This window comes from Rhineura floridana, chromosome 3 (genome assembly GCF_030035675.1).
Source record: "Rhineura floridana isolate rRhiFlo1 chromosome 3, rRhiFlo1.hap2, whole genome shotgun sequence".
Taxonomy (NCBI): Eukaryota; Metazoa; Chordata; class Lepidosauria; order Squamata; family Rhineuridae; genus Rhineura; species Rhineura floridana.
The window spans coordinates 202,881,367-202,902,995 of NC_084482.1; the positions used below are offsets into that span (position 1 = coordinate 202,881,367).

At 46.0% G+C, this 21,629-nt stretch overlaps 1 protein-coding gene across 12 annotated transcripts; it reads right to left on the reverse strand.

Annotated features, from left to right (window-relative positions):
* Positions 1-1,445: 1,445 nt before the first annotated feature.
* Positions 1,446-16,324, reverse strand: LOC133381170 (zinc finger protein OZF-like). 12 transcript variants are annotated; one of them, XM_061619848.1, is made up of 4 exons: positions 16,301-16,324; positions 13,196-13,377; positions 12,666-12,779; positions 1,447-4,641 (listed from the first exon to the last, which is right to left on the reverse strand). In XM_061619848.1, exons 3-4 carry the CDS (start codon positions 12,697-12,699, stop codon positions 3,224-3,226), a joined length of 1,452 nt encoding a protein of 483 aa, XP_061475832.1. In that variant the 5' UTR covers positions 12,700-12,779; positions 13,196-13,377; positions 16,301-16,324; the 3' UTR covers positions 1,447-3,223. The 12 variants fall into 12 exon arrangements, 11 of the variants coding, with proteins under 11 accessions (XP_061475840.1, XP_061475839.1, XP_061475838.1 ...); XM_061619846.1 differs by lacking the exon at positions 16,301-16,324 and adding an exon at positions 16,239-16,297; XM_061619845.1 differs by lacking the exon at positions 16,301-16,324 and adding an exon at positions 16,087-16,219.
* Between the last annotated feature and the right edge of the window lie 5,305 nt (positions 16,325-21,629).

Sequence of the window (21,629 nt, forward strand, 5' to 3'; positions counted from 1 at the left end):
TCATGGAACCAACCAGAGGGGTCAAAGAAGCTATTAGCAGCAAGAAGGCTTCCTTCAAAAATTTGTTATCCGAATGAAAATAAAAAGGAACACAAACTCTTGCAAAAAAAAATGCAAGACGGCAGTAAGAATGCTAAAAAGGAATTCAAGGAGCACATTGCTAAAAACATAAAAACCAACAACAATGAATTCTTTAAATACATCTAAAGCAGGAGACCGTCTAGGAAGGTGGCTGGACCCTTGGGTGACAAGGGAGCCAAAGATGAGCTAAGCAGGATGAGCAGATTGCAGAGGAGCTAAATGAATTTTCTGCATGTGTCTTCACAGTGGAGGATATGGGGCAGATCCCTGTGCCTGAACTATTGCAGGAAAGGTGAAGAACTGAGGCAAATAATAGTGATGAGAGATGAAGTTCTAGGCTGAATAGCCAAAATAAAAACTGACAAATTGCAGGGGTCCGGATGGCATCCACCAGAGAATTCTCAAAGAACTCAAATGTGAGATTGCTGACCTTCTAACAAAAATATGTAACTTGTCCCTCACATCTCTCCATACCTGAGGAACAGAAAGTGACCAATCTTTAAAAAGGGATTGGGGGGGGGATCCTGGAAATTACAGTGAGGTGGCCAAGTTTGCTTATGATACTAAATTGTTCAGGGTGGTTCAAACAAAAAGGGATTGTGGAGAGTTCCAAAACGACCTCTTGCAAACTGCGGTACCACTTTACTGAATGGCAAAATGTCAAATGCAATTCAATGCAAGGAAGTGTAAAGTTACGCATATTGGAGCAAATAATCTAAAGTTCACATGTACGTCCATGGGGTTTGAACTGGCGGTGACTGACCAGGAATGAGACTTTGGGGTTGTAGTGGATAGCGCAATGAACATGTAGACACAGTATGCAGCAGATTTGAAAAAGGCAAATTCCATGCTAAGGAAAGCTATTGAAAATAAAACTGCTGATATCAGAATGCTGTTATATAAATCTATGAAAAATATCCAAAAGGCCCGTGTCTACCAAACAGGGTATTGTGAACTCTGCTGCCTCCAATCAAAGCACTCTAGAACAAAAATAAGAGTGTACAGAGACCAAGAAAAACCAAAAAGGGTAAAGAAAAGAACACAGAAAGATTATCCTCTGCTGGGTTGGCCCTGGGAAGAGTACAGAGAAGTTTACTCCAAAAATGATTTGGGGGAGAAGCTAAATTTAAATGCAAAAAGCATACCCTTCCCACGAAACTCAAGCTGGTGTGCTTCGGGATCAAAGAAATATACTGGTGGGCCTTGATGGGGGTGGAGTATAGGGTTCCTCCTTCTGGGAGGAAGAGAGAGGTATAAATTTAATAAATAAATAAAGGAGGTGCACGTTAGAAGAGCCCTGGAAGAAAACTTGCTCCACTACCTTCTCAATATAGACCACCTCTTTTTCTGAAACAGAAGAAATTCATTCCAGGCAATAGATGTATGTTTGGTGCATGGAAAGAGTTTTAGTCGGCCCTATAAAATCACAATCTTAATCAATCCTGGTTTCTCCCAGAAGCTTTAGTCTTAGAATGAACATATCAATGGATCGCCTTTGTTTAATATATTGTTTATTTATTTTGCAACACAAATACAAAACATAAAACAATCAAAACACAAATAAGAACAAGAATGTCTCTTAACACATGCAGAAACAAATACACACTGAACAGATTACTGGGCGAATGAGGATAACAGGTTAGTCTCTATTGAACACCATACTATCAACTCTCCATAGTTAAACGATAGGGGAAGAGCTCAGCAGCAGAGTATCTGCTTGGCATGCAGAAGGTCCCATGTTTAATCTCCAACATCTCAAGTTAGAAAACCCTGGAGAACTGCTGCCAGTCAGTGTAAATAATACTGAGCTAGATGGACCAATGGTCTGATTCAACATAAGGCAGCTTCCTATGTTCTTTGATGTCAAGTTCTTTGAGGGAAGTCTTAGCACATACCAAATGTTCATAGGTTTCTCACATGTGGATTCTCTGATGTGAAGCAAGTACTCCACCCTGCCTGAAATTCTTTCCACACTCCATGCATTTCTATGCATTTAATACCAATTTGTCTTTGCATATTTTCCCATACACAGGACACTTTCCCCATCTCCTTCCTTTGTGCTTTCTTGTGTTTAGGAGTTCATGAATGTCCACACCCAGAGATAGGGTCAGGCTCCTCTTGTGCTTGTTTGGTCTCCGTCAATTTTGCAATGTCTCTTTTTACCCTTCATGGTTAGTAATTGCTGATGACATCAGAAATGGCTTTCTAATGCCTTAGCTATCACCTGGAGGAGGTAAAAGGGCATCCTATAATGGGTTCAAGGCAGGAACCTAGGATGACATCAAGAATCAAGCATAATTAGCTTTCCTTCTCCCAATATCTCAAAGGTTCTTTCATTTCCTCTCTATATGCCCTATGGAAAATTGTTACCGTTGGAATATGCTCCTGTCTCAGACAAGAACACAAACAGCAATTCCTCTCTGCTCCCCTTCCTACTTGATTTCAGTAGGCGCCGCTGTATGTGGATTTTTTTTCTCCCTTGATGTCATGGTGGAAAGTTATACAAAATTATCTAATGAGAAGGGGACAAACTACAGCAAGTCTTGTGTTCGAAGAAAGAGACCAGTGAACTCACTGTTCCATAGTTCTAATTAACTTGCCTGTAGCCCAAAGAGTAGATGGTGAAATACAAATTCTGCAATGCCCCAAGACCAATACTACAAATGTTCATGCTGCTGTTCTGCACTTTAAGAGGAATTCCTCAACAGAACACCCAATAGGGTGAGTATCTTCTCTGCAACCTCTGAATCCAGTAGAAAGGGGCAGCAATTGCACTGTAATTTAGCAGTGGGAACTTCTGTTCCAATTATAAGCTTTCCCTCAATAGCACATTCCCCATGTCTACTCCTCTTAGATTTTGAGGCAGGCAGGATCTGAGGCCAGTTGCTACTCCCATTCCTTATGTTGTTTCATCCCTAAATCTGTCACTTGTCACTCACAAAAGTGAGGGTGCATTCTTTCATGTAACTAAAGAACATCACTCCAGTTCTTTTTACACTCCATATATGCATATGTCCCCCCAATGCATGTTCTTTGAGAGCAGTCTTTACTAAACATCAAAGTTCTATCAATTCTCCACACAGTGTGTTCTATGTGAAGTAAGGCTCACACTGGTGATGAAGTTTTTTCCGCAATCCATAATTTATATGGTTTCTCCCGTGTGTGTTCTTTGATGTGAAACAAGGGATCCGCTCTGACTGAAGGTCTTCCCACACTCTTTGCATTTATATGGCTTCTCCCCTGTGTGAATTCTTTGATGAATTCTAAGACTTCCACTATTGCTGAAGCTCTTTCCACACAACAAGCATTTATATGGTTTCTCCCCTGTATGGGTTCTTTGATGTAAAGTAAGGTGACTACTCCTACTGAAACTCTTTCCACACTCCATACATGTATATGGTTTCTCCCCTGTGTGAATTCTTTGATGAATTCTAAGACTTCCACTATTGCTGAAGCTCTTTCCACACTCCAAACATTTATATGGTTTCTCCCCTGTGTGGGTTCTTTGATGCAAGACAAGAGAGTTGCTGTCACTAAAACTCTTTCTACACTCCATGCATTTATAAGGCTTCTCCCCTGTGTGGATTCTTTGATGTGTATTAAGATGTCCCCTCTGACTGAAGCTCTTCCGACACACCATGCATTTATATGGTTTCTCCCCCGTGTGAGTTCTCTGGTGTGAAGTGAGCACATCATTCTTACGGAAGCACTTCCCACACTCCATGCATTTATATGGTTTCTCCCCCGTGTGGGTTCTTAAGTGTGAAGTAAGATGATGAGACCGACTAAAGCTCTTTCCACATTCCATACATTCATAAGGCTTCTCCCCTGTGTGGGTTCTTTGATGGAAAGCAAGGGCTCCACTCTGACTGAAGCTCTTTCCACATTCAGCGCATTTATATGGTTGGTCCCCTGTGTGGATTTTTACGTGTGAATTAAGATGATCAGAACGACTGAAGCTCTTTCCGCATTCCATACATTTATATGCTTTCTCTCCTGTGTGGATTTTCTGATGTTTATTTCGACTTCCTCTATCACTGAAGCTCCGTCCACATTCCATACATTCATATGGCTTCTCCCCTGTGTGAGTTCTTTGATGGGAATTAAGGTTATCCCTCCTACTGAAGCTCTTTCCGCACACCAGGCATTCATATGGTTTCTCCCCCGTGTGGGTTCTTTCTTGTGAGGTAAGGTTTCTCATCAGTCTGAAGTTTTTCCCACACTCCATGCAGTTGCACTGGTTCTCTCCTGTGTCAGTTCTGCAGCTTCTGTTTAATACCGATTTGCCTTTGAATATTTTTGCACACACAGGATACTTTTCCCATCTCTTTCCTTTGTGCTCTGGGTTCAGGACTTCATGGATGTCAGTGCACTTAGAAACAGAGGGTTTCTTCATCCCGTTCTTCAATTGGTTTCTTGCGTGCCTTTTTGGTCTCCTTTGATTTCGAGTTGTCTCTTTTCCCACATCATCCTCAGTTGTTTCTGATGACATCACAAAAGGCTCTCTAGATTTCTCATTGAACTGGCCATCACCTGCTTGGGAGGCGGGGAAAGTATACCCTATAAGGAGTTGAAGACAGAAACTGGATTATGTAAGAGTTCAGGCACAATTCACTGATTCTCTATTCTCAGCACCTCCAAGATTCTCCCATTTCCTCTCTGTATACCCTGCTGAAACCTGCCACTTTTTGAATACACTCCTGCCTCAGACAAGAACATGGATTTAAATGCCATTTTGCTGCATTTCCCACTTGATTTCAGTAGGCACAACCTTGTATGGATTCCCCCCTCCTTTGAGACAATGGTGCTAATCTCCACAAGATTATATTTTGAGAAGGGGGAAAACACAACAACAGCAAGGCTTGTGTCGGAAGAGAGAGACCAACTTCCATAAAAATCTCTGTTCTGTGGTTCTAATTAATTTGGATGCAGCTAGAAGAGTAGATGGTGAGATGCAAAGGCTGTGAGTTGCATTGCTGTTCTGGACTGCAAGGGGAATTCCTTGCCAGTCTGTTCCCATTATAAACTTTCCCTCAGTGAGTAGATTCTTTCTGTCTATTCTTCTTGGGCTTCCAGCTAGGCAGGACCCGAGACATGGGGAAACTGGCTGTCAGACTGAGAAGTCCTTTTATGATGAGACTCATTTAATTTCCATTATTTTAGAGAAAGGCAGCCTGTGCAGGGACTGCGAGGCTGCAGTTCTGGTCACAGTAAGAGATACGAGCAGCCTGCACTAGAACCCCTTTGGCCAGTTGCTGCTTTTCTCTATCTGCAAGTCTGTCATCCGAGACTCGGGGACTCAGCTAGTCTTTACTGTGCTGCTGCTGCTGTGCTGCTGCTGCTGGATAACATCTCTGCTCTCTCCTTCTTGGGCTCCTGCTCTGCACGTGGCACCTTGCAGGACCAGGCCCCAGGTACTCAGCCAGCTGTGGCTGATACTGTTCCATCTGTCCCTTCTTCGGAGGGGATATATAAGCCGGCTGGCTGAGGGGGCTTGGGAGACCCACTGCCTGCAAGGGAAGAGGACCATCGCTGCCCAGGGAGGGAGAGCCATCGGCCTGCCTGTGCTGCTGCTCATCACTTCTGAGCCCCTGACGTTACAGCTGCCACTGTTGCGATTCGTGGCTATTGGGACCCTGCTGTTGTTGCTGTGCTATTTGTGCTATTTGGGTGTATGAATGGTTGTATGAATGAGTGTGTGATTGTGTATGGAGTATGAGTTTTTTAATTTATTTTATTTTTATTATGTGCCTGGGGGAGAGGATAGGGTGTTGGGAGGGAGGACCAGAGGGGGCCCCAATCAGCGCAGTGACAGGTAATGGGAGGTATGGCGCTGTGAGGAGGACTTGCCAGTTAAGGGGAACTCGGCCCAGACAACTGGTGGCTGTGCCGTGTTCCGGTCCTCCTCACATCCACAGGATTGCTGGTAGTTCTACCAGCCAACTCTCGGATCTCCAGTTGCTGCTCTTTAATGCCAGATTGGTAAATAATAAAACCTCCCTCATCTATGATTTAATCATGGATGAGGCGGCCGATCTGGCATGCATTACCGAAACCTGGGTGAGCGATCTGGGAGGTATTAATCTCTCCCAGTTGTGCCCACCTGGGTATTCGGTTCAGCATCTGGGTAGATCCGAGAGTCAGGGAGGGGGAATTGCTGTGGTCTATAGAAGTTCCATCTCTCTTGTTAGGCACCCCATCCAAGTGGCTAATGGCCTGGAGTGTCTGCACATTACGTTGGGCCAGCGAGACAGACTGGGAATACTGTTGGTGTACCGTCCACCCTGCTGCCCAACAGCTTCCCTAACTGAGCTGACAGAGGTGGTCTCGGACTTGGTGTTGCGATCTCCCAAACTTTTGGTATTGGGGATCTCAACATTCATGCCGAGGCCGCCTCTGGAGCGGCTCAGGACTTCATGACCTCCATGACAGCAATGGGGCTGTCTCAATTTGTTGCTGGCCCGACGCATGTGTCAGGACATACTCTAGACTTGATTTTTGCCACTGGAATGGGGGAAGGTGATCTGGGAGTGAGGAATCTTACATCTATTCCTTTGTCATGGACAGATCATCGCCTCTTGAGATTTAGGCTCACATCGTCTTCTCCCCTCTGCAAGGGTGGAGGACCAATTAAGATGGTCCGTCCCCGGAGACTAATGAATCCTGAAGGATTTCAGAGGGCTCTGGGGGATTTTCCGGCTGATAAAACTGACGATCCTGTCGAAACCCTGGTCACTCTGTGGAATACGGAAATGACCCGGGCAGTTGACACAATCGCCCCGGTGCGCCCTCTCCATTGCAGAGCTCAATTGGCCCCTTGGTTTACCGAGGAGCTAAGAGTGATGAAGCAAGAAAGGAGACGGTTGGAGGGTAAATGGAGATGAACTCCCGACGGCTGTAATTATGCACTTGTGAAGGCCTCCACGAAACGCTATGTGAAGGCGGTGAGGATGGCGAAGAAGCAATATTTCGCTACCTCCATTCAGTCATCTTGTAACCGCCCAGCGGAACTTTATAAGGTCGTCCGGAGACTTTTACACTCTGGTTCTCCGGACGCAATATTACCATCAATAGCCCGCTGTAATGAGTTTGCGAGGCACTTCCAAGACAAGATCATAAACATCCATCGGGACCTTGACTCCAATATTGTAACAGTTGAATCTAATGAGGTGTCCAGAACACAGTCTTGTCCTGTTTTATTGGATGAGTTTCAGTTGGTACAGCTCGAGGATGTGAACAAGGTGCTTGGACAGATACGGGCGACTACTTCCGCTCTGGACCCTTGCCCCTCGTGGCTAATAAAAGCTAGCAGAAATGGAACGGCCGGCTGGGCCAAGGAGGTAATTAATGCCTCGTTACGAGAGGGAGTGGTCCCACCTTGCCTGAAACAGGCGGTAGTGCGACCGCTCCTAAAAAAGTCCTCCTTGGACCCTGATAACTTTAACAACTATAGGCCGGTAGCAAATGTTCCATTTCTGGGCAAGGTTCTAGAGCGCGTGGTCGCTCGCCAACTCCAGGCCCTCTTGGATGAAACTGATTATCTGGATCCATTTCAATCCGGCTTTCGGCCGGGGTTTGGTACAGAAACAGCCTTGGTCGCCCTGTATGATGACCTCTGTCGGGAGAAAGACAGAGGGAGTGTAACTCTGTTGGTTCTCCTTGATCTCTCGGTGGCTTTTGATACCATCGACCATGGTATCCTTCTGGGGCGACTCGTGGAGTTAGGAGTTGGAGGCACTGCTTGGCGGTGGCTGTGCTCCTATCTTGAGAATCGTCTCCAGAAGGTGATGCTTGGGGAACACTACTCGAGTCCCTGGGTGCTCCAGTATGGGGTCCCGCAGGGCTCAGTTCTGTCCCCCATGCTTTTTAATATCTATATGAAGCCGCTGGGTGAGGTCATCAGGAGTTATGGAGTGCGTTTCCAGCAATATGCTGATGATACGCAGCTCTATTTCTCCTTTTCATCTTCTTCAGGTGAGGCTGTTGCTGTACTGAACCGCTGCCTGGCTGCAATAATGGACTGGATGAGAGCAAACAAACTGAAGCTCAATCCTGACAAGACTAAGATGCTGTTAGTTGGGGGGCCCTCTGCTCAGATGGTTGATGTCAGACCTGTCCTAGATGGGGTTACACTCCCCCTAAAGGAACAGGTCTGTAGTTTGGGGATCTTATTAGATCCGCTTCTGTCACTTGAGGCCCAGGTAGCCTCGGTGGCACGAAATGCGTTCTACCAGCTTCGGCTGGTAGCCCAACTACGACCCTATCTGGACAGGGAGAACCTAGCCTCAGTTATTCACACTCTGGTAACCTCTAGATTGGATTACTGTAATGCTCTCTACGTAGGGTTACCTTTGAAAACGATTCGGAAACTTCAGCTAGTGCAGAATGCTGCGGCCAGAGTTCTTACTGGGATGAAGAAATTCGACTACATAACACCTATTCTGGCCCAACTGCACTGGCTTCCAATATGTTTCCGGGCCAGATTCAAAGTGTTGGTCCTTACCTATAAAGCCCTTAACGGCACTGGACCGCAATATCTGATGGAACGCCTCTCCCGCTATGTTCCTACCCGTTCACTCCGCTCGACGTCTAAGGCCCTTCTCCGGGTCCCAACCCATACAGAGGCCCAGAGAACAGTAACAAGATCTAGGGCCTTTTCAGTGGTGGCCCCCGAATTATGGAATGCCCTCCCAGATGAGATACGCCTGGTGCCTTCTCTGTCATCTTTTCGGCGCCAGGTAAAAACCCACCTCTTCACCCAGGCATTTTAAAGTATTTAAGCTTTTAATCTTATTTTTTTTAGTTTTCTTTCACTTTGTTTATATAATGTTTATATTGTCTGCGCAATACACACTTGCTGTATTTTAAATATTGTAGTTTTATCATGTTGTACACCGCCCTGGGAGCTGCTAGCTATAGGGCGGTTTAGAAATGCAACTAAATAAATAAATAAATAAATAATAATACCCTCACTTTCCCTCTCTTCAGATTTTCAGCCCCATCAAGTCCTCCTTTCTTAGGGGGGGAATCTGCTCAATTTCTTCCCCTTGCTATACTCGTCTCTTCCCACTTGCCTGATCTCACCCCCAAAACCTATATCCCCAATCCTTCAGTACCCAGAGCCACCCACTACTATTTCCCCCCCACAACCAGGACTTTCCCTTCGCTCCCAGCCCATCCTTGCACCAAAATCTCCCACTTGCCCTAAAGACATCTCCAGTCACTACTCCCGTCACAATCACTATTCAATCTCCTTTTTCCATCTGGAAATCTCCCCTTGGATCTCTAAAGGAAGTGGCTCTAGGCAGCTTCTATCTTCCTTTAGTTACCATCCTAGGCCTACCAAGTCATTTTAAAGTCTGCCTAGGTATTATTCTCCTGGGATCTTGGAATTTAACCTTTTACTTGAGTTAGGTTGACAGAAAACAATAATTTATTATTCAAAAGGGGTACGTTTGCACAGACACACTGCTAAGCAGGCGACAGCAGGCTCCAAGACACCTCAGGCGTTTTACATGTTGTTGTTTGGCTCCCCGCTTGGCCTGGGTGCTTAATGCTGAGCCAGGAAAAGCCACATATTTGACATCATGTGTTGGGTCCCTCATGCCATCTGTGGGGACCTACCGTCCTCCTGAGTTAACATTCCAGCCCTGATGTTATGGAACAGACGCCTCCTTTCCTGCTCAGTGTGTGAGATCAGGGCACGGGCCAATCTCTTACAGCAGGGATGGGGAACTGATGGCCCTCCACATGTTGCTGGCCTTCAACTCCCATCAGCCCCGGTCAACATGGGAAACGGTTAGGGGTGATGGGAGACCAGCAACATCTGGGAGGGCCATGTTACGGAAGTGTTGGCAAGTAAAGGGTTCCTGAGAGTATTTTTTCCATGGCAGAGTTACAAGGCCAAGACGCTCAGAGTCCGTGCAGATCTCAAGGACAAGTATGCCAGTTGGTGTGGGGGTCGAGGAGTTTGTACAGAGAGAGCTTGTGATATATTGTCAGTAAAGTGGCTCTTAAAACTTATTGCTTGTCCGGCTCATTGCTTCAACTGGCATCTAGCCTGTCACTATACTGTTCTGCATCCTGGACATCTGCTTGCGCCAGATACAACATCCAACAAGTGGTAGCAGAGGATGGTTACCTGGTGCTGATGGTTACCTGGTGCTGATGGTTACCTGGTGCTGAGGATTGCAGAAAAGCGGCAGAGAAAAGCCAGAACTGCAGACCAGCGAGTAAAACAGCAGAGAGACGGAGAAACCAAAAGCTGAGCTGAAAGCTGTGAGAGAGCCGTGGGAAAAAAAAAACTGACTGAAGGACAGAGGTGAGAAGCTCTAATTACAAAGGCGGTGAACTGTGAAAAGTGAAAGTATATCTGTTACGTTATCGGCCGGGATTCCCTTGGAAAGGCTGACAGGGAAAAATTATGGCACTTGGAAACAGAGAATGCAGGCTTTTCTAGTGAAAGAAGACCTGTGGAAAGCTATCGCAGAAGACCCACCCGCCGGGGTGCCTATTCCAGCAGATTGGAGAAGGCTGGATGAGAGGGCAAAGGCGTTAATTGTTCTTGCTATTGATGATTCTCAATTGCTGCACGTGCGTGATGCAACAACGGCAAAAGAAACCTGGGAAACTTTAAGAAATATTCATGTGAAAAAGACTGCCAGTTCTAAAATATATCTTGCCAGAAGATTGTATCAGATGCGCTTATCTGGAGATACAACCATGTCAGAGCATTTGTTGGAAATAAACAGACTGTTTACTGAGTTGTCAGAACGTGAAATTGAACATTCTCAAACGCAAAAAGTGTATATCACATTATCTTCACTAGATTCAAGTTATGATAGTCTGGTGAGCTCTTTGGAAGCAATGGACGATGCAAATCTCAATATGGATTATATAGAAGGAAAACTTTTACAAGAATTTCAAAGAAGGCAAGAAATGGCAAAGCAAGAAAGGACTGAGTCTAAACACAACTTAGGAAAGCTGAACAACAAAGCAGCACAAGAGAGACTGTATGGACAAAAAGCATGTTACTTTTTAAGGCCACTGGAATGTCTCCTTATCAGAAATTGTATGACAGAAAACCCAGATTAAACTATTTGATTAGGTTTGGAGCAGAATGCTGGGTACATGTTCCCAAAAATAAAAGGACAGGGAAGCTGCAAAGGAGAGCAGACAAAGGGTACATGCTGGGATTTGAAAACACATATTACAGAATATGGCTGCCAAAACAAAGGTCTGTAGTGTTAAGCAGAAGTGTGCAAGCAATAGAGCAGGATTGGGAAGAGAAAACATATGTGGAGTTGGGAAACACTGAAGGTAGTAATGAACAAGAACAGGCAGACACAGTACCAATAAAACAAGAAGAAACAGGCAGCAGTAGTGAATCAAGTTCTAGCTCTGAGAGAGAAACAGAGGAATCGCCTGACACAGACACAGACACTAAGGCAGAAATACAACCACTCAGATCAGAGAGAACAACAAAAGGTATTCCACCTGTTAGATTTAAAATAAATTCCATTAAACATATAGACTTCAGTAACTGGAAAAAGTGGGATGATGGAAATCATGAAGAGTAATGAAATGTAATAAAAGTGATGCTGAGATTCTAATGCAATGTAGTAACTGTATTACAAATGATGCTGATGTAAACTGAAGAAAAAGAAATGTATCGTGGAGAAAATGATATAAGTAAATGCAAGAAATGTAAATGTAAATGACATGAAAAGAAGTGAAAATGTGAATCTGTAACATAATCTGAAATGTATTGTTGAAATGTGATATAATGTGTGAAATGCTAAGCAAGAAGGCTATGGAAAAAATAGGTGGGGGAATGTTGGCAAGTAAAGGGTTCCTGAGAGTATTTTTTCCATGGCAGAGTTACAAGGCCAAGACACTCACAGTCCATGCAGATCTCAAGGACAAGTATCCAAGGCAACCAGCTGGCCTTATCTATAAGACTTGGCAGATCTGGCCAGTTGGTGTGGGGGTCGAGGAGTTTGTACAGAGAGAGCTTGTGATATATTGTCAGTAAAGTGACTCTTAAAACTTATTGCTTGTCCGGCTCATTGCTTCAACTGGCATCTAGCCTGTCACTATCCTGTTCTGCATCCTGGGCATCTGCTTGCGCCAGATACAACATCCAACAGGAAGGTCTGCACATACAGAGAAAACTAACGTCTCAGGGCTTCAACTGGGGAAGAAGCCACTCCGGTAAAAAATAGTTTTCTATGTGCAGTGAGCTTGTTTCTTTCTTTTAGTAGTATGGGGGGATGGGGGGGATACACCCTGGCAGGCCCCACCAGGAAACTATTGGAGAGGACTGGGCCAAAGGAGGTGGCCAATGAGGCACTGTGCTTGTATCGGGGATAAGTCACGGACACAGCAAGTATTCCCTCTCCAAAAATGGATTGTCATACTTTTCAAAATGGCAGCAGCTAAGCTGAGGTCCAGCACAGCGTGGCAGGCATGTCCAGAGCAAAGCCTCCCATTTTCACACTGGCGTCTCTACAGCGCAGTGACGAATACCAGGAAGAGGAATTCATCCCTTCCACATCTGTCAACCAGGGGAAAACCACCCTTACCCAGAGAGCTCTTATCATCCTGATCCTCCCGCATGACTTCCTCGTCTCTGGATCTGGGAGATCTCAGTCCCTCTTGGTGAAACACACAGTCGAGCCCTCAAAGGCTACCAGCCACTGAAAGAAAGCGAGAGAAAACTCTACTCAGAAATAATCTCTCCTGCGTACGTTCACTTACACACCAAAATGAACTCTGTCCAGACACCACTGAGCTCACTTTGAGTGGGGAAGGGATCACTCTTCAAGCATGAAAAGGGACATAAGAGTCGGCTGGATCAGGACAATGGCCCATCCAGTCCGGCATCCTGTTCTCACAGTGGCCAAACAGCTGTGTATGGGAAGACAGCATGCAGGATCTGAGCATAAGAGCACTTGCCCCTCCTGTGGTTTCCGGCAACTGGTATTCAGAAGCATCCTGCCTCCAACCGTGGAAACATTATGCCTCTTCAAGCATTATGAACAAATGCCTGAGGCGTAAAATGGGTAGAAGGAGCGGGCCCACGTGCAACCGTCCACACCTCTAACACACCCACCTAGGCAAGGAGCACCTGGCCAATCCCACCTTCAGCGAGCAAGGAGGTCTGAAGGAGGCCTTGTCATCACCTTCAGCTGAACGTATGTACAATCCTCCTCATGACTGGAAGCTTCCTACCAAAGTGCACTCGTGTAGGACTCCACTGGTGACCCAGCCCTTCTGTTGTTGCATCTGGCACAGCTTGAAAGATAAAATGACCTGAGGCTGCAGCCTTAAACGTAGAGGGACCTGCTGAAAAATTAGCAGTGCATAGGATTGCACTGGCTAGATCCGAGTTGGTGACAATTTCACAGTGCTTTTTGTCTTTGAAGTACATCCCCCAAGCACAGGTATGTGCATCTGTCTCTCTGGTACTGGAGGGCTTTTATAAATAGGAAGGGAACAGCCTTGCTCTCTACCCTGGAGGTGAAGCACTATACCGACACTTCCTTCCTTTCCCTGTGCTAATCTTGTGGACCAGTGGTCCACCAGCTTCATTCAGGTGGTCCGCAGCGTAACCGCAAAAATGCAGTTGAAAAGTCATACAGCACCTATCACAGAGCATTGCCGCTGCTACAACAGGCAGAAAAATCACGAAGTCGTCCGTGGGGAAAGAAATAGGGACCGCTGCTCTAGGCCTACCTCTTGGTCCCTATCTTTCCTAGATAGCTATAAAAACATCAGACACACGGCTGGGTTTAAGGAAGGACTGGCCATAGAAATCAAGAGACAAAGCCAAGATTTTTCTATTTTTGTCATTGGGCTGCAAGCAGCCTGCCCCTCCCCCCCAAAAAATACGAAACAAAGACAGGAGACCCCTGCATTTCTAGCTTGGGTTTTACTGAATGTACGGCGTTCATTTCTAAAAACCGGAGCATCAGGCTTCTGTGTGCAAATGAGACCTGGAATAGTCCTGGGAGGGGATTTGAAGGAACCGCTAAGGTTGCTTGAACTTTTCTGCAACCAGAGGAGTGTTTTGTTTGGGGGATTCCATAGGGGCTAGAACATCTACCCCCCATACCCTAGATTTGACATATAAAAAATGAGTGCTACTCACTTTCTCTCTCTGCACACCCCCTAGCTGTGGTACGGGTGTAACAGTGAACTACACAGCAGGGTTGTTGTATCATCTTTTGTTAGATGCCAACCTCCTCTTTCCACTCCACCACATCCCTGTTGTGCTGCTGATCCCGAGGGGGAGAGGCATGAGGGGGAAACTAGGCCACCTCTGGGTCTCCTAATGCTGTTGTCACTGAGTGGTGTAAAACGAAAGTGAGGAACCTCTGGCCCTCCCAACTTTGCTGGACTCCAACTCCCATCATTCCTGACCACTGGCCATGCTGGTGGGGGGGGGAGAGCAGATACTGGAGTCCAACAACGTTTGGAGAGCCACAAATTCCCCACCCCATCTATAAAGGGAGAATCTAGGTCTGGGGGCAGCTGAGGGGTCATGTTCAGGCTTGAGGTATGGGACAGAAGCCATGATGGGAAGACCTTCATTCTTTTTCCATATTTGGGTTTCATGGCTCTGATTACTATATGATTCCTCAAGCTTTTCAGGCATGATAAATGGACCACACAAATACATAATTTTCCACTTCCCTGTGTTATTTTCCTTCATGTTCCATTTGCTTCAAGGAGCCTAACCTAGAAACGGCCTCACATTTAGGCCCTCAATAGCTTTCCAACCTCCTCCTGCAGTTTCCTCCAGTCTATGCCTGGGAATGTCATGCCTCTCCCACAATACAGTGTAGTGATCTTGGTCTCCCCTCCACCCTGTGAAGGAGGATGCATTGAGAAGGGGATTGGTTCACGGTAACCAACTGAGGTCCACAGCCCAGTGGGGCTTTGAGCCTGGGTCCCTCTTTAATCACTACACCACACAGAGTCTCACCCTGACCCACCTTGCAGGGTTGTTGTGAGGACCACTCAGGTATTCTGCAATGTACCCTCTATAGCCCCACAAAGACCTCCAGCCGTGAATGTTCTCAGGCAAGTGGCGACACTGGGCATAAGCAAAGCTGGCACCAGCAGAGAAGAACCCACAGCCTCAGCCACACTCAGCTCCCAGTCCTCAAATGGGTGCGAGATGCATTTGGCAACTTTTAAATAAACTATATTTTTAAATAAATTGTTATCACTGCCCTCCACAGCACAGAGTCCCACCACACTCTCAAGAGGATGTCTGCAGAAGCCCCTCCCAACACCCAGTCCAGTGAGGAGAGGCATTTATTTCCCACAATCCCTGCCTTGAGACTTTAGAAGGTAAACAAAACCCTAGCAAAAGAAGCTCAAGGATGGCTCCCTTCCAGCCTCTGACCCATAAAAACAACACGGCTATCCCTCCTCCAGCTGTTTCCTTCCTCTCATGGCCTGTAGAGACAATGCAAGTTTGTGGTCTGTTTCGTTACAAGCCCTCCTTGGAGATCACCCTAGTCCCCTTGGGCATTACAGCGGGGAGAGTGCATGGGTGCAGCGAGGACAGCCTTCTTTCATTGGAGGAGGAAGGAGAAGAGAAAGAGCCCCCTCCTCCTCCCTCGCACCCCTACGCATAACACAGAAGCTCCCCATAAGTGTAGCCATCCAGGCTTTGGGGTGTGTGTTTGTGTGTCTTAAACACTTCTTTTGGGAGCCAGGTCCCAGCAGGGTCCCTATGTCTCCAGCATCCTATGAGCCAATCGGCATGACAGGGGAGCGTGTTCGCCCCTGAGAAGATTCTTCTAAAGCAGTATTCAAACCTGGCCAGGTGATTCTATAAGAGAGTTTTATAAATTGAGAAGGGGGCGTGGCTGTGACTATTATGAAGGGACCCTGCACTTCTGAATTTGCCGCTACACTACCGGTTCTCCCCAACCAACTCCCTTGCACCCAAAGCACCCCGCCTCCCCAGCTCATGGCGACTGAACTGACTTCCAAAGTGAGCTTCAAGCAGGAGCCTCCAATCGAAACCACGCAGCTGGGCAGGGCAGATCAGTCCCTGCCCGGGATTCCGAGGGGAACCAGACAGAGGCTCTCTATTACTCCCCCCCTCTCACTTCACGCAAAAGCTTCCCCCGCGGCACCTTTTGGCTTTTCCTCCTCTTCTCTGCGCGCATCAGCCCTTCCCTCCCCCACCCCATCTCACCAGGCTTATTCCTCTTCCAGGAACAAAAGGAAGCGCATTCACTATTATCTTCCCCTCCTTTTAAACGTCCCTGCTTCTCTAGGAAGCAGAGCTCAGTTCGTTTAACCCTTGGAAGGTCCAGTGGTAGAAACACTCTCCCTCCGTCCCCCCCCTTCCTTCCCCAAATCGTTCAACTACTGTTGAAAGAGGCCTATTTATTTTATTTGTTATTTAAAATATTTCTATCCCGCCCTTCTACCCTCTAATATGGCACCAGTAGGTGCCTACTCAGAAGTAAACTCAGTTGGGTTCAGTGGGACTTACTCCTAGGTAAGTGTATGGGATTGCAGCCTAAGTCATCTGCTGAGGACGTGACCAGGGCTTTTTCTAGGAGGAACCGAAGATAAATTTTATATATATAAAATAATTATCTTCGGTATATATATATATCCATAACCTTCATAGAAACCAAGCAGAAGCAGATGTAAATAATCGGTTTACAAGTTGCAGGCAAGGAGTCAGGCCTATTCTACAATTTCATTCCCATCTAGGAAAAGACACTAAGCAAACTGTAGAACATGCTTTTAAGGAAACTTATGGATTCTTATTTCCCTCTGTCTATGCGCCTGTTGTCTGTGGCAGACAGCTGCACTTCAGGCTTTCCATCATGAGCCACCTGTGCCAAAATCTGGTGAATTAAAGCCCAAAACACAGGAATAAACCACAGAATAGTAGAGTTGGAAGGGGCTTGTATGGCCATCGAGTCCAATCCCCTGCTCCAGCCTTTCCCAACCAGTGTGCCTCCAGATGTTGCTGGACCACCCATCAGCCTGAGCCAGCATTGCCAATGGTCAGGAAGAATGGAAATTGTGGTCCAACAACATCTGGAGGCACACTGGTTGGGAAAGGCTGCCCTGCTCAATGCAGGAATCCGAATTAAAGCATCCCCAACAGGTGGCTGTCCAGCTGCCTCTTGAATGCCTACAGTGTCAGAGAGCCCACCACCTCGCTAGGTAACTGGTTCCATTGTCCTACTGCTCTAACAGTTAGCATGTTTTTCCTGATGTTCAGTCGAAATCTGGTTTCCTGATTTCACAGACTTCGCACTGATTCTTAAAACATACTTTGATAGATAGAAGTATTTATGATGGTTCATGTACCGGATGTGCTTCCCAACATCAGAAGTGTTTATTCCTATTTGAGAAAGAAATATAAACACAGGATTGCAAGCATGTATCTCTCTCTAACTACAGCTGCACAAAGGAAGAGTACAGGCAGGTATCACGGAATTGCCGGGATGGCGTCAGGAAGACGAAAGCTGAGAATGAGCTGAGGCTAGCAAGGGATGCTAAAAGCAACAAAAAAGCTTTCTTCAGGTATGTCCATAGTAAAAGACAGAGAAAAGAAATGGTGGCACAGCTACTCAATGAGAATGGCAAAATGAAAACAGATGACAAAGAAAAGGCAGAAGTGCTCAATTCCTACTTTGGCTCAGTCTTCTCCCAAAAAAGGGTCTATGACCCTCCCGGGAAACATGATGTAGAAGGGGCAGGATTGGAGCTTGAGATTGATAGACAAATGGTCAAGGAATACCTAATCACTTTGAATGAGTTCAAATCTCCACAGCCCGATAAACTGCATCCTAGAGTATTGAAGGAACTGGCTGAAGAACTCTCAGAACCGCTGTCTATTATCTTTGCGAAATCATGGAGGACTGGTGAAGTGCCAGGTGACTGGAGGAGAGCTAATGTTGTCCCTATCTTCAAAAAGGGCAAGAAGGAGGAACCAGGGAACTACAGACCAGTGAGCCTAACATCAATCCCTGGAAAAACTCTGGAACATATTATAAAGCAGTCAATCTGTAAGCACCTTGAAAGCAATGCAGTGATTACTAGCAGCCAACATAGATTTATGAAGAACAAATCCTGCCAAACTAATCTTATCTCATTTTTTGATTGGGTAACCTCCCTTGTAGATTGTGGGAATGCTGTGGACATAATATATCTTGACTTCAGCAAAGCTTTTGACAAAGGGCCCCATGATACTCTGATTAGCAAGCTAGCTAAATGTGGCCTGGATGGAACAACTATCAGGTGGATCCACAGCTGGCTCCAGAATCGTACTCAAAGAGTGCTTATCAATGGTTCCTTCTCAAACTGGGTGGACGTAACAAGTGGGGTACCACAGGGCTCAGTCCTGAGCCCAGTGCTCTTCAACATTTTTACTAACAACTTGGATGAGGAGGTACAGAGCATGCTTATCAAATTTGCAGATGATATAAAATTGGGGGGCATAGCTAACACCGTGGAAGACAGAAAGTAAATTCAAAGGGACCTTGATAGGCTAGAACATTGCACTGAAAACAACAGAATGAAATTCAACAGGGATAAATGCATAGTTCCACACTTAGGAAAAAGAAACCAAATGCACAGTTATAAGATGGGGGATACTTGGCTCAGCAATACGACATGTGAAAAGGATTTTGGAATTGTCATTGATCACAAGCTGAATATGAGCCAACAGTGTGATGTGGCTGCAAAAAAGGCAAATGCTATATTAGGCTGCATTAACAGAAGTATAGTTTCCAAATCGTGTGAAGTACTAGTTCCCCTCTGTTCAGCACTGGTAAGGCCTCATCTTGAATACTGCGTACAGTTCTGGTCTCCACGCTTCAAGAAGGATGCAGACAAACGAACAGGTTCAGAGGAGGGCAACAAGGATGATCAGGGGAGTGGAAACAAAGCCCTATGAGAAGACACTGAAAGAACTGGGCATGTTTAGCCTGGAGAAGACTGAGGGGAGATATGATAGCACTCTTCAAGTACATGAAAGGTTGTCACATAGAGGAGGGCCAGGATCTCTTTTCGATCGTCCCAGAGTGCAGGACACGGAATAATGGGCTCAAGTTTCAGGAAGCCAGATTTCAACTAGACATCAGGAAAAACTTCCTAACTGTTAGAGCCATACGACAATGGAACTAATTACCTAGAGAGGTAGTGGGCTCTCCAACACTGGAGGCATTCAAGAGGCAGCTGGACACCCATCTGTTGGGAATGCTTTGATTTGGATTCCTGCATTGAGCAGGGGGTTGGACTTGATGGCCTTATAGGCCCCTTCCAACTCTACTATTCTATGATTCTATGATTTGGCAACTCCCAAATTAATTTTGTGGACTTCCAGAAATACACATGTGAAGGATTGCCAGGGACCACCCCATTGCACATTGGGCTTCCTCCCTGCTTAGAAGCAGGATCAGGGCCCCCATCAACATCCTTTGACTTGCTGGCAAAGGATGGAGAGGAGAGTCTGCTGGCAGAAAAAGCATGCAGCTTCCCCTTCTGTGATGGATGACCTGAGGAAGCAAATAGGAAACAACTGGAGCCAGCTGATGACTTTGAGACTTCAGAGCGGCAGGTAAGAGAGACTCGGAAGACATTGTTGAGCAACAAAGGAAAGGGCTACTAAAATGATCAAGGGCTTGGAGCAGCTCCCCTACGAGGAAAGAATGCAGCACTTGGGGGCTTTTTAGTTTGGAGAAAAGGCGAGTCAGAGGTGAGATGATAGACATATATAAAATTATGCATGGCATGGAGAACGTGGATAGAGAAATGTTTTCCCCCTCTTTCATAACACTAGAACTCATGGACATCAAATAATGCTGAACGTTGGAAGATTCAGGACACACAGTGCATAGTTAAACTATGGAATTCACTCCCACAGGAGCCAATTTGGATGGCTTTAAAAGAGGATTAGACAAATTCATGGAGGGTAAGGCTATCAGGAGAGCCAGTGTGTAGTGGTTAAGGTGTTGGACTACGACCTGGGAGACCAGGGTTTGAATCCCCACATAGCCATAAAGCTCACTGGGTGACCTTGGGCCAGTCACTACCTCTCGGCCTCATGAAAACCCTATTCATAGGGTCGCCATAAGTCAGAATTGACTTGAAGGCAGTACATTTACATTTTTAAGGCTATCAATGAATACTAGCCATGATGGCTATGCTCTGGCTTTGTAGTCAGAGGCAGTATGCTCCCAAATACCAGTTGTTGCTGGAAATCACAGGAGGGAGTGCTCTTTGCACCCAGGCTTCCCATGAGCAACTGATTTGCCACCATGAGAACAGGATGCTGGACTAGATGGGCCACTGGTCTGATCCAGCAGGGCTCTGCTTATGGGAAGGGGGTGACAACAGACGGGCTGGCGGGCAGGTATCCATCTGAATCAAGTACAAGGCAAGTGGGGAAGTAGACTCCAACAGAGCTTGAACGGAGTTCCTTCCACGTACTCCTTTGCCTCAGTCGCCATAAAGGTGGGAAGGTCCTGGAAGTGAACGGCTGGACTTCACCGACTGGTTGCCAAACTGCTCGGGAGAGGTATCCCAGGCATTGGTGTGCCCCTAATAAGAGTAGGGTTGCCAGGCTCAGGGCCTGAGAATGATTCTGCATATTTAAGAGAAGAGAAAATTCAGCCAAGTGCAGGTTTTCTTGCAACACTGTAATGGGAAAAACCACAACATCAGGAAAAACGTCTTAACTGTTAAAGTGGTATGACAATGGAACCAATTACCTAGGGAGGTAGTGGGTTCTTCAACACTGGAGGCATTCAAGAGGCAGCCATACGACAATGGAACCAATTACCTAGGAAGGTAGTGGGCTCTCCAACATTGGACTGGACACCCATCTTTTGGGAATGCTTTGATTTGGATTCCTGCATTGAGCAGGGGGTTGGACTTGATGGCCTTATAGGCCCCTTCCAACTCTACTGTTCTATGATTCTATGATTCCTGACCAATACTCTCATATTACTGAATTAAATGGTACACTGTAATTTTGTTCTGTATGGTATTTTATTTTGAAACACTGAAGCTCAAAATCAATTACTGTAAGGTGACATTGATTTTATGTTGGGAAAGGTTTGTAAGAAACATAAAAAGCTGAAACATGTTGCTTGCATAAGTATTCAACCCCTGTGCTGTGGAAGCTCCCAGTTTACACAGATGGAAGAAATTGCCCTACTGAGGACACAATACCACTGGCCTCCACCTGTGAACCATTAAAGTTGCTGTCACATTGGCAGGATAAAAACCTGACTCCTTCCTTTCCATTATTCTTATCCTCCCCTCCTAATCCTCCCCAATAATCATTGCCCAGTGAATGGGCAGTCCCCCTGCACTGCTGAAAAGGCCCTTGGAAGAATGAGTGGTCTTTCGAAGAAAGGTACCATAGACTGTGCATCTTAGGAGCCTAGACTTCCCTATCAAAATAATCACAGCTATGCTCCGAAAAGCAAATCTAGTGCCTGCTGACTGTCTCCACTGGAAAGAATATTCCCCAGGTGGATTAGTGTAGA

Bases quoted from the DNA above. Each gene is read 5' to 3' on its own strand.
- LOC133381170 (XM_061619848.1), bottom strand. From the start codon at position 12,699: ATGCGGGAGGATCAGGATGATAAGAGCTCTCTGG. The intron at 4,642-12,665 runs GTAAGGGTGGTT...AACTCCTTATAG, and splicing joins GGATGATAAGAGCTCTCTGG to GGTATACTTTCCCCGCCTCC.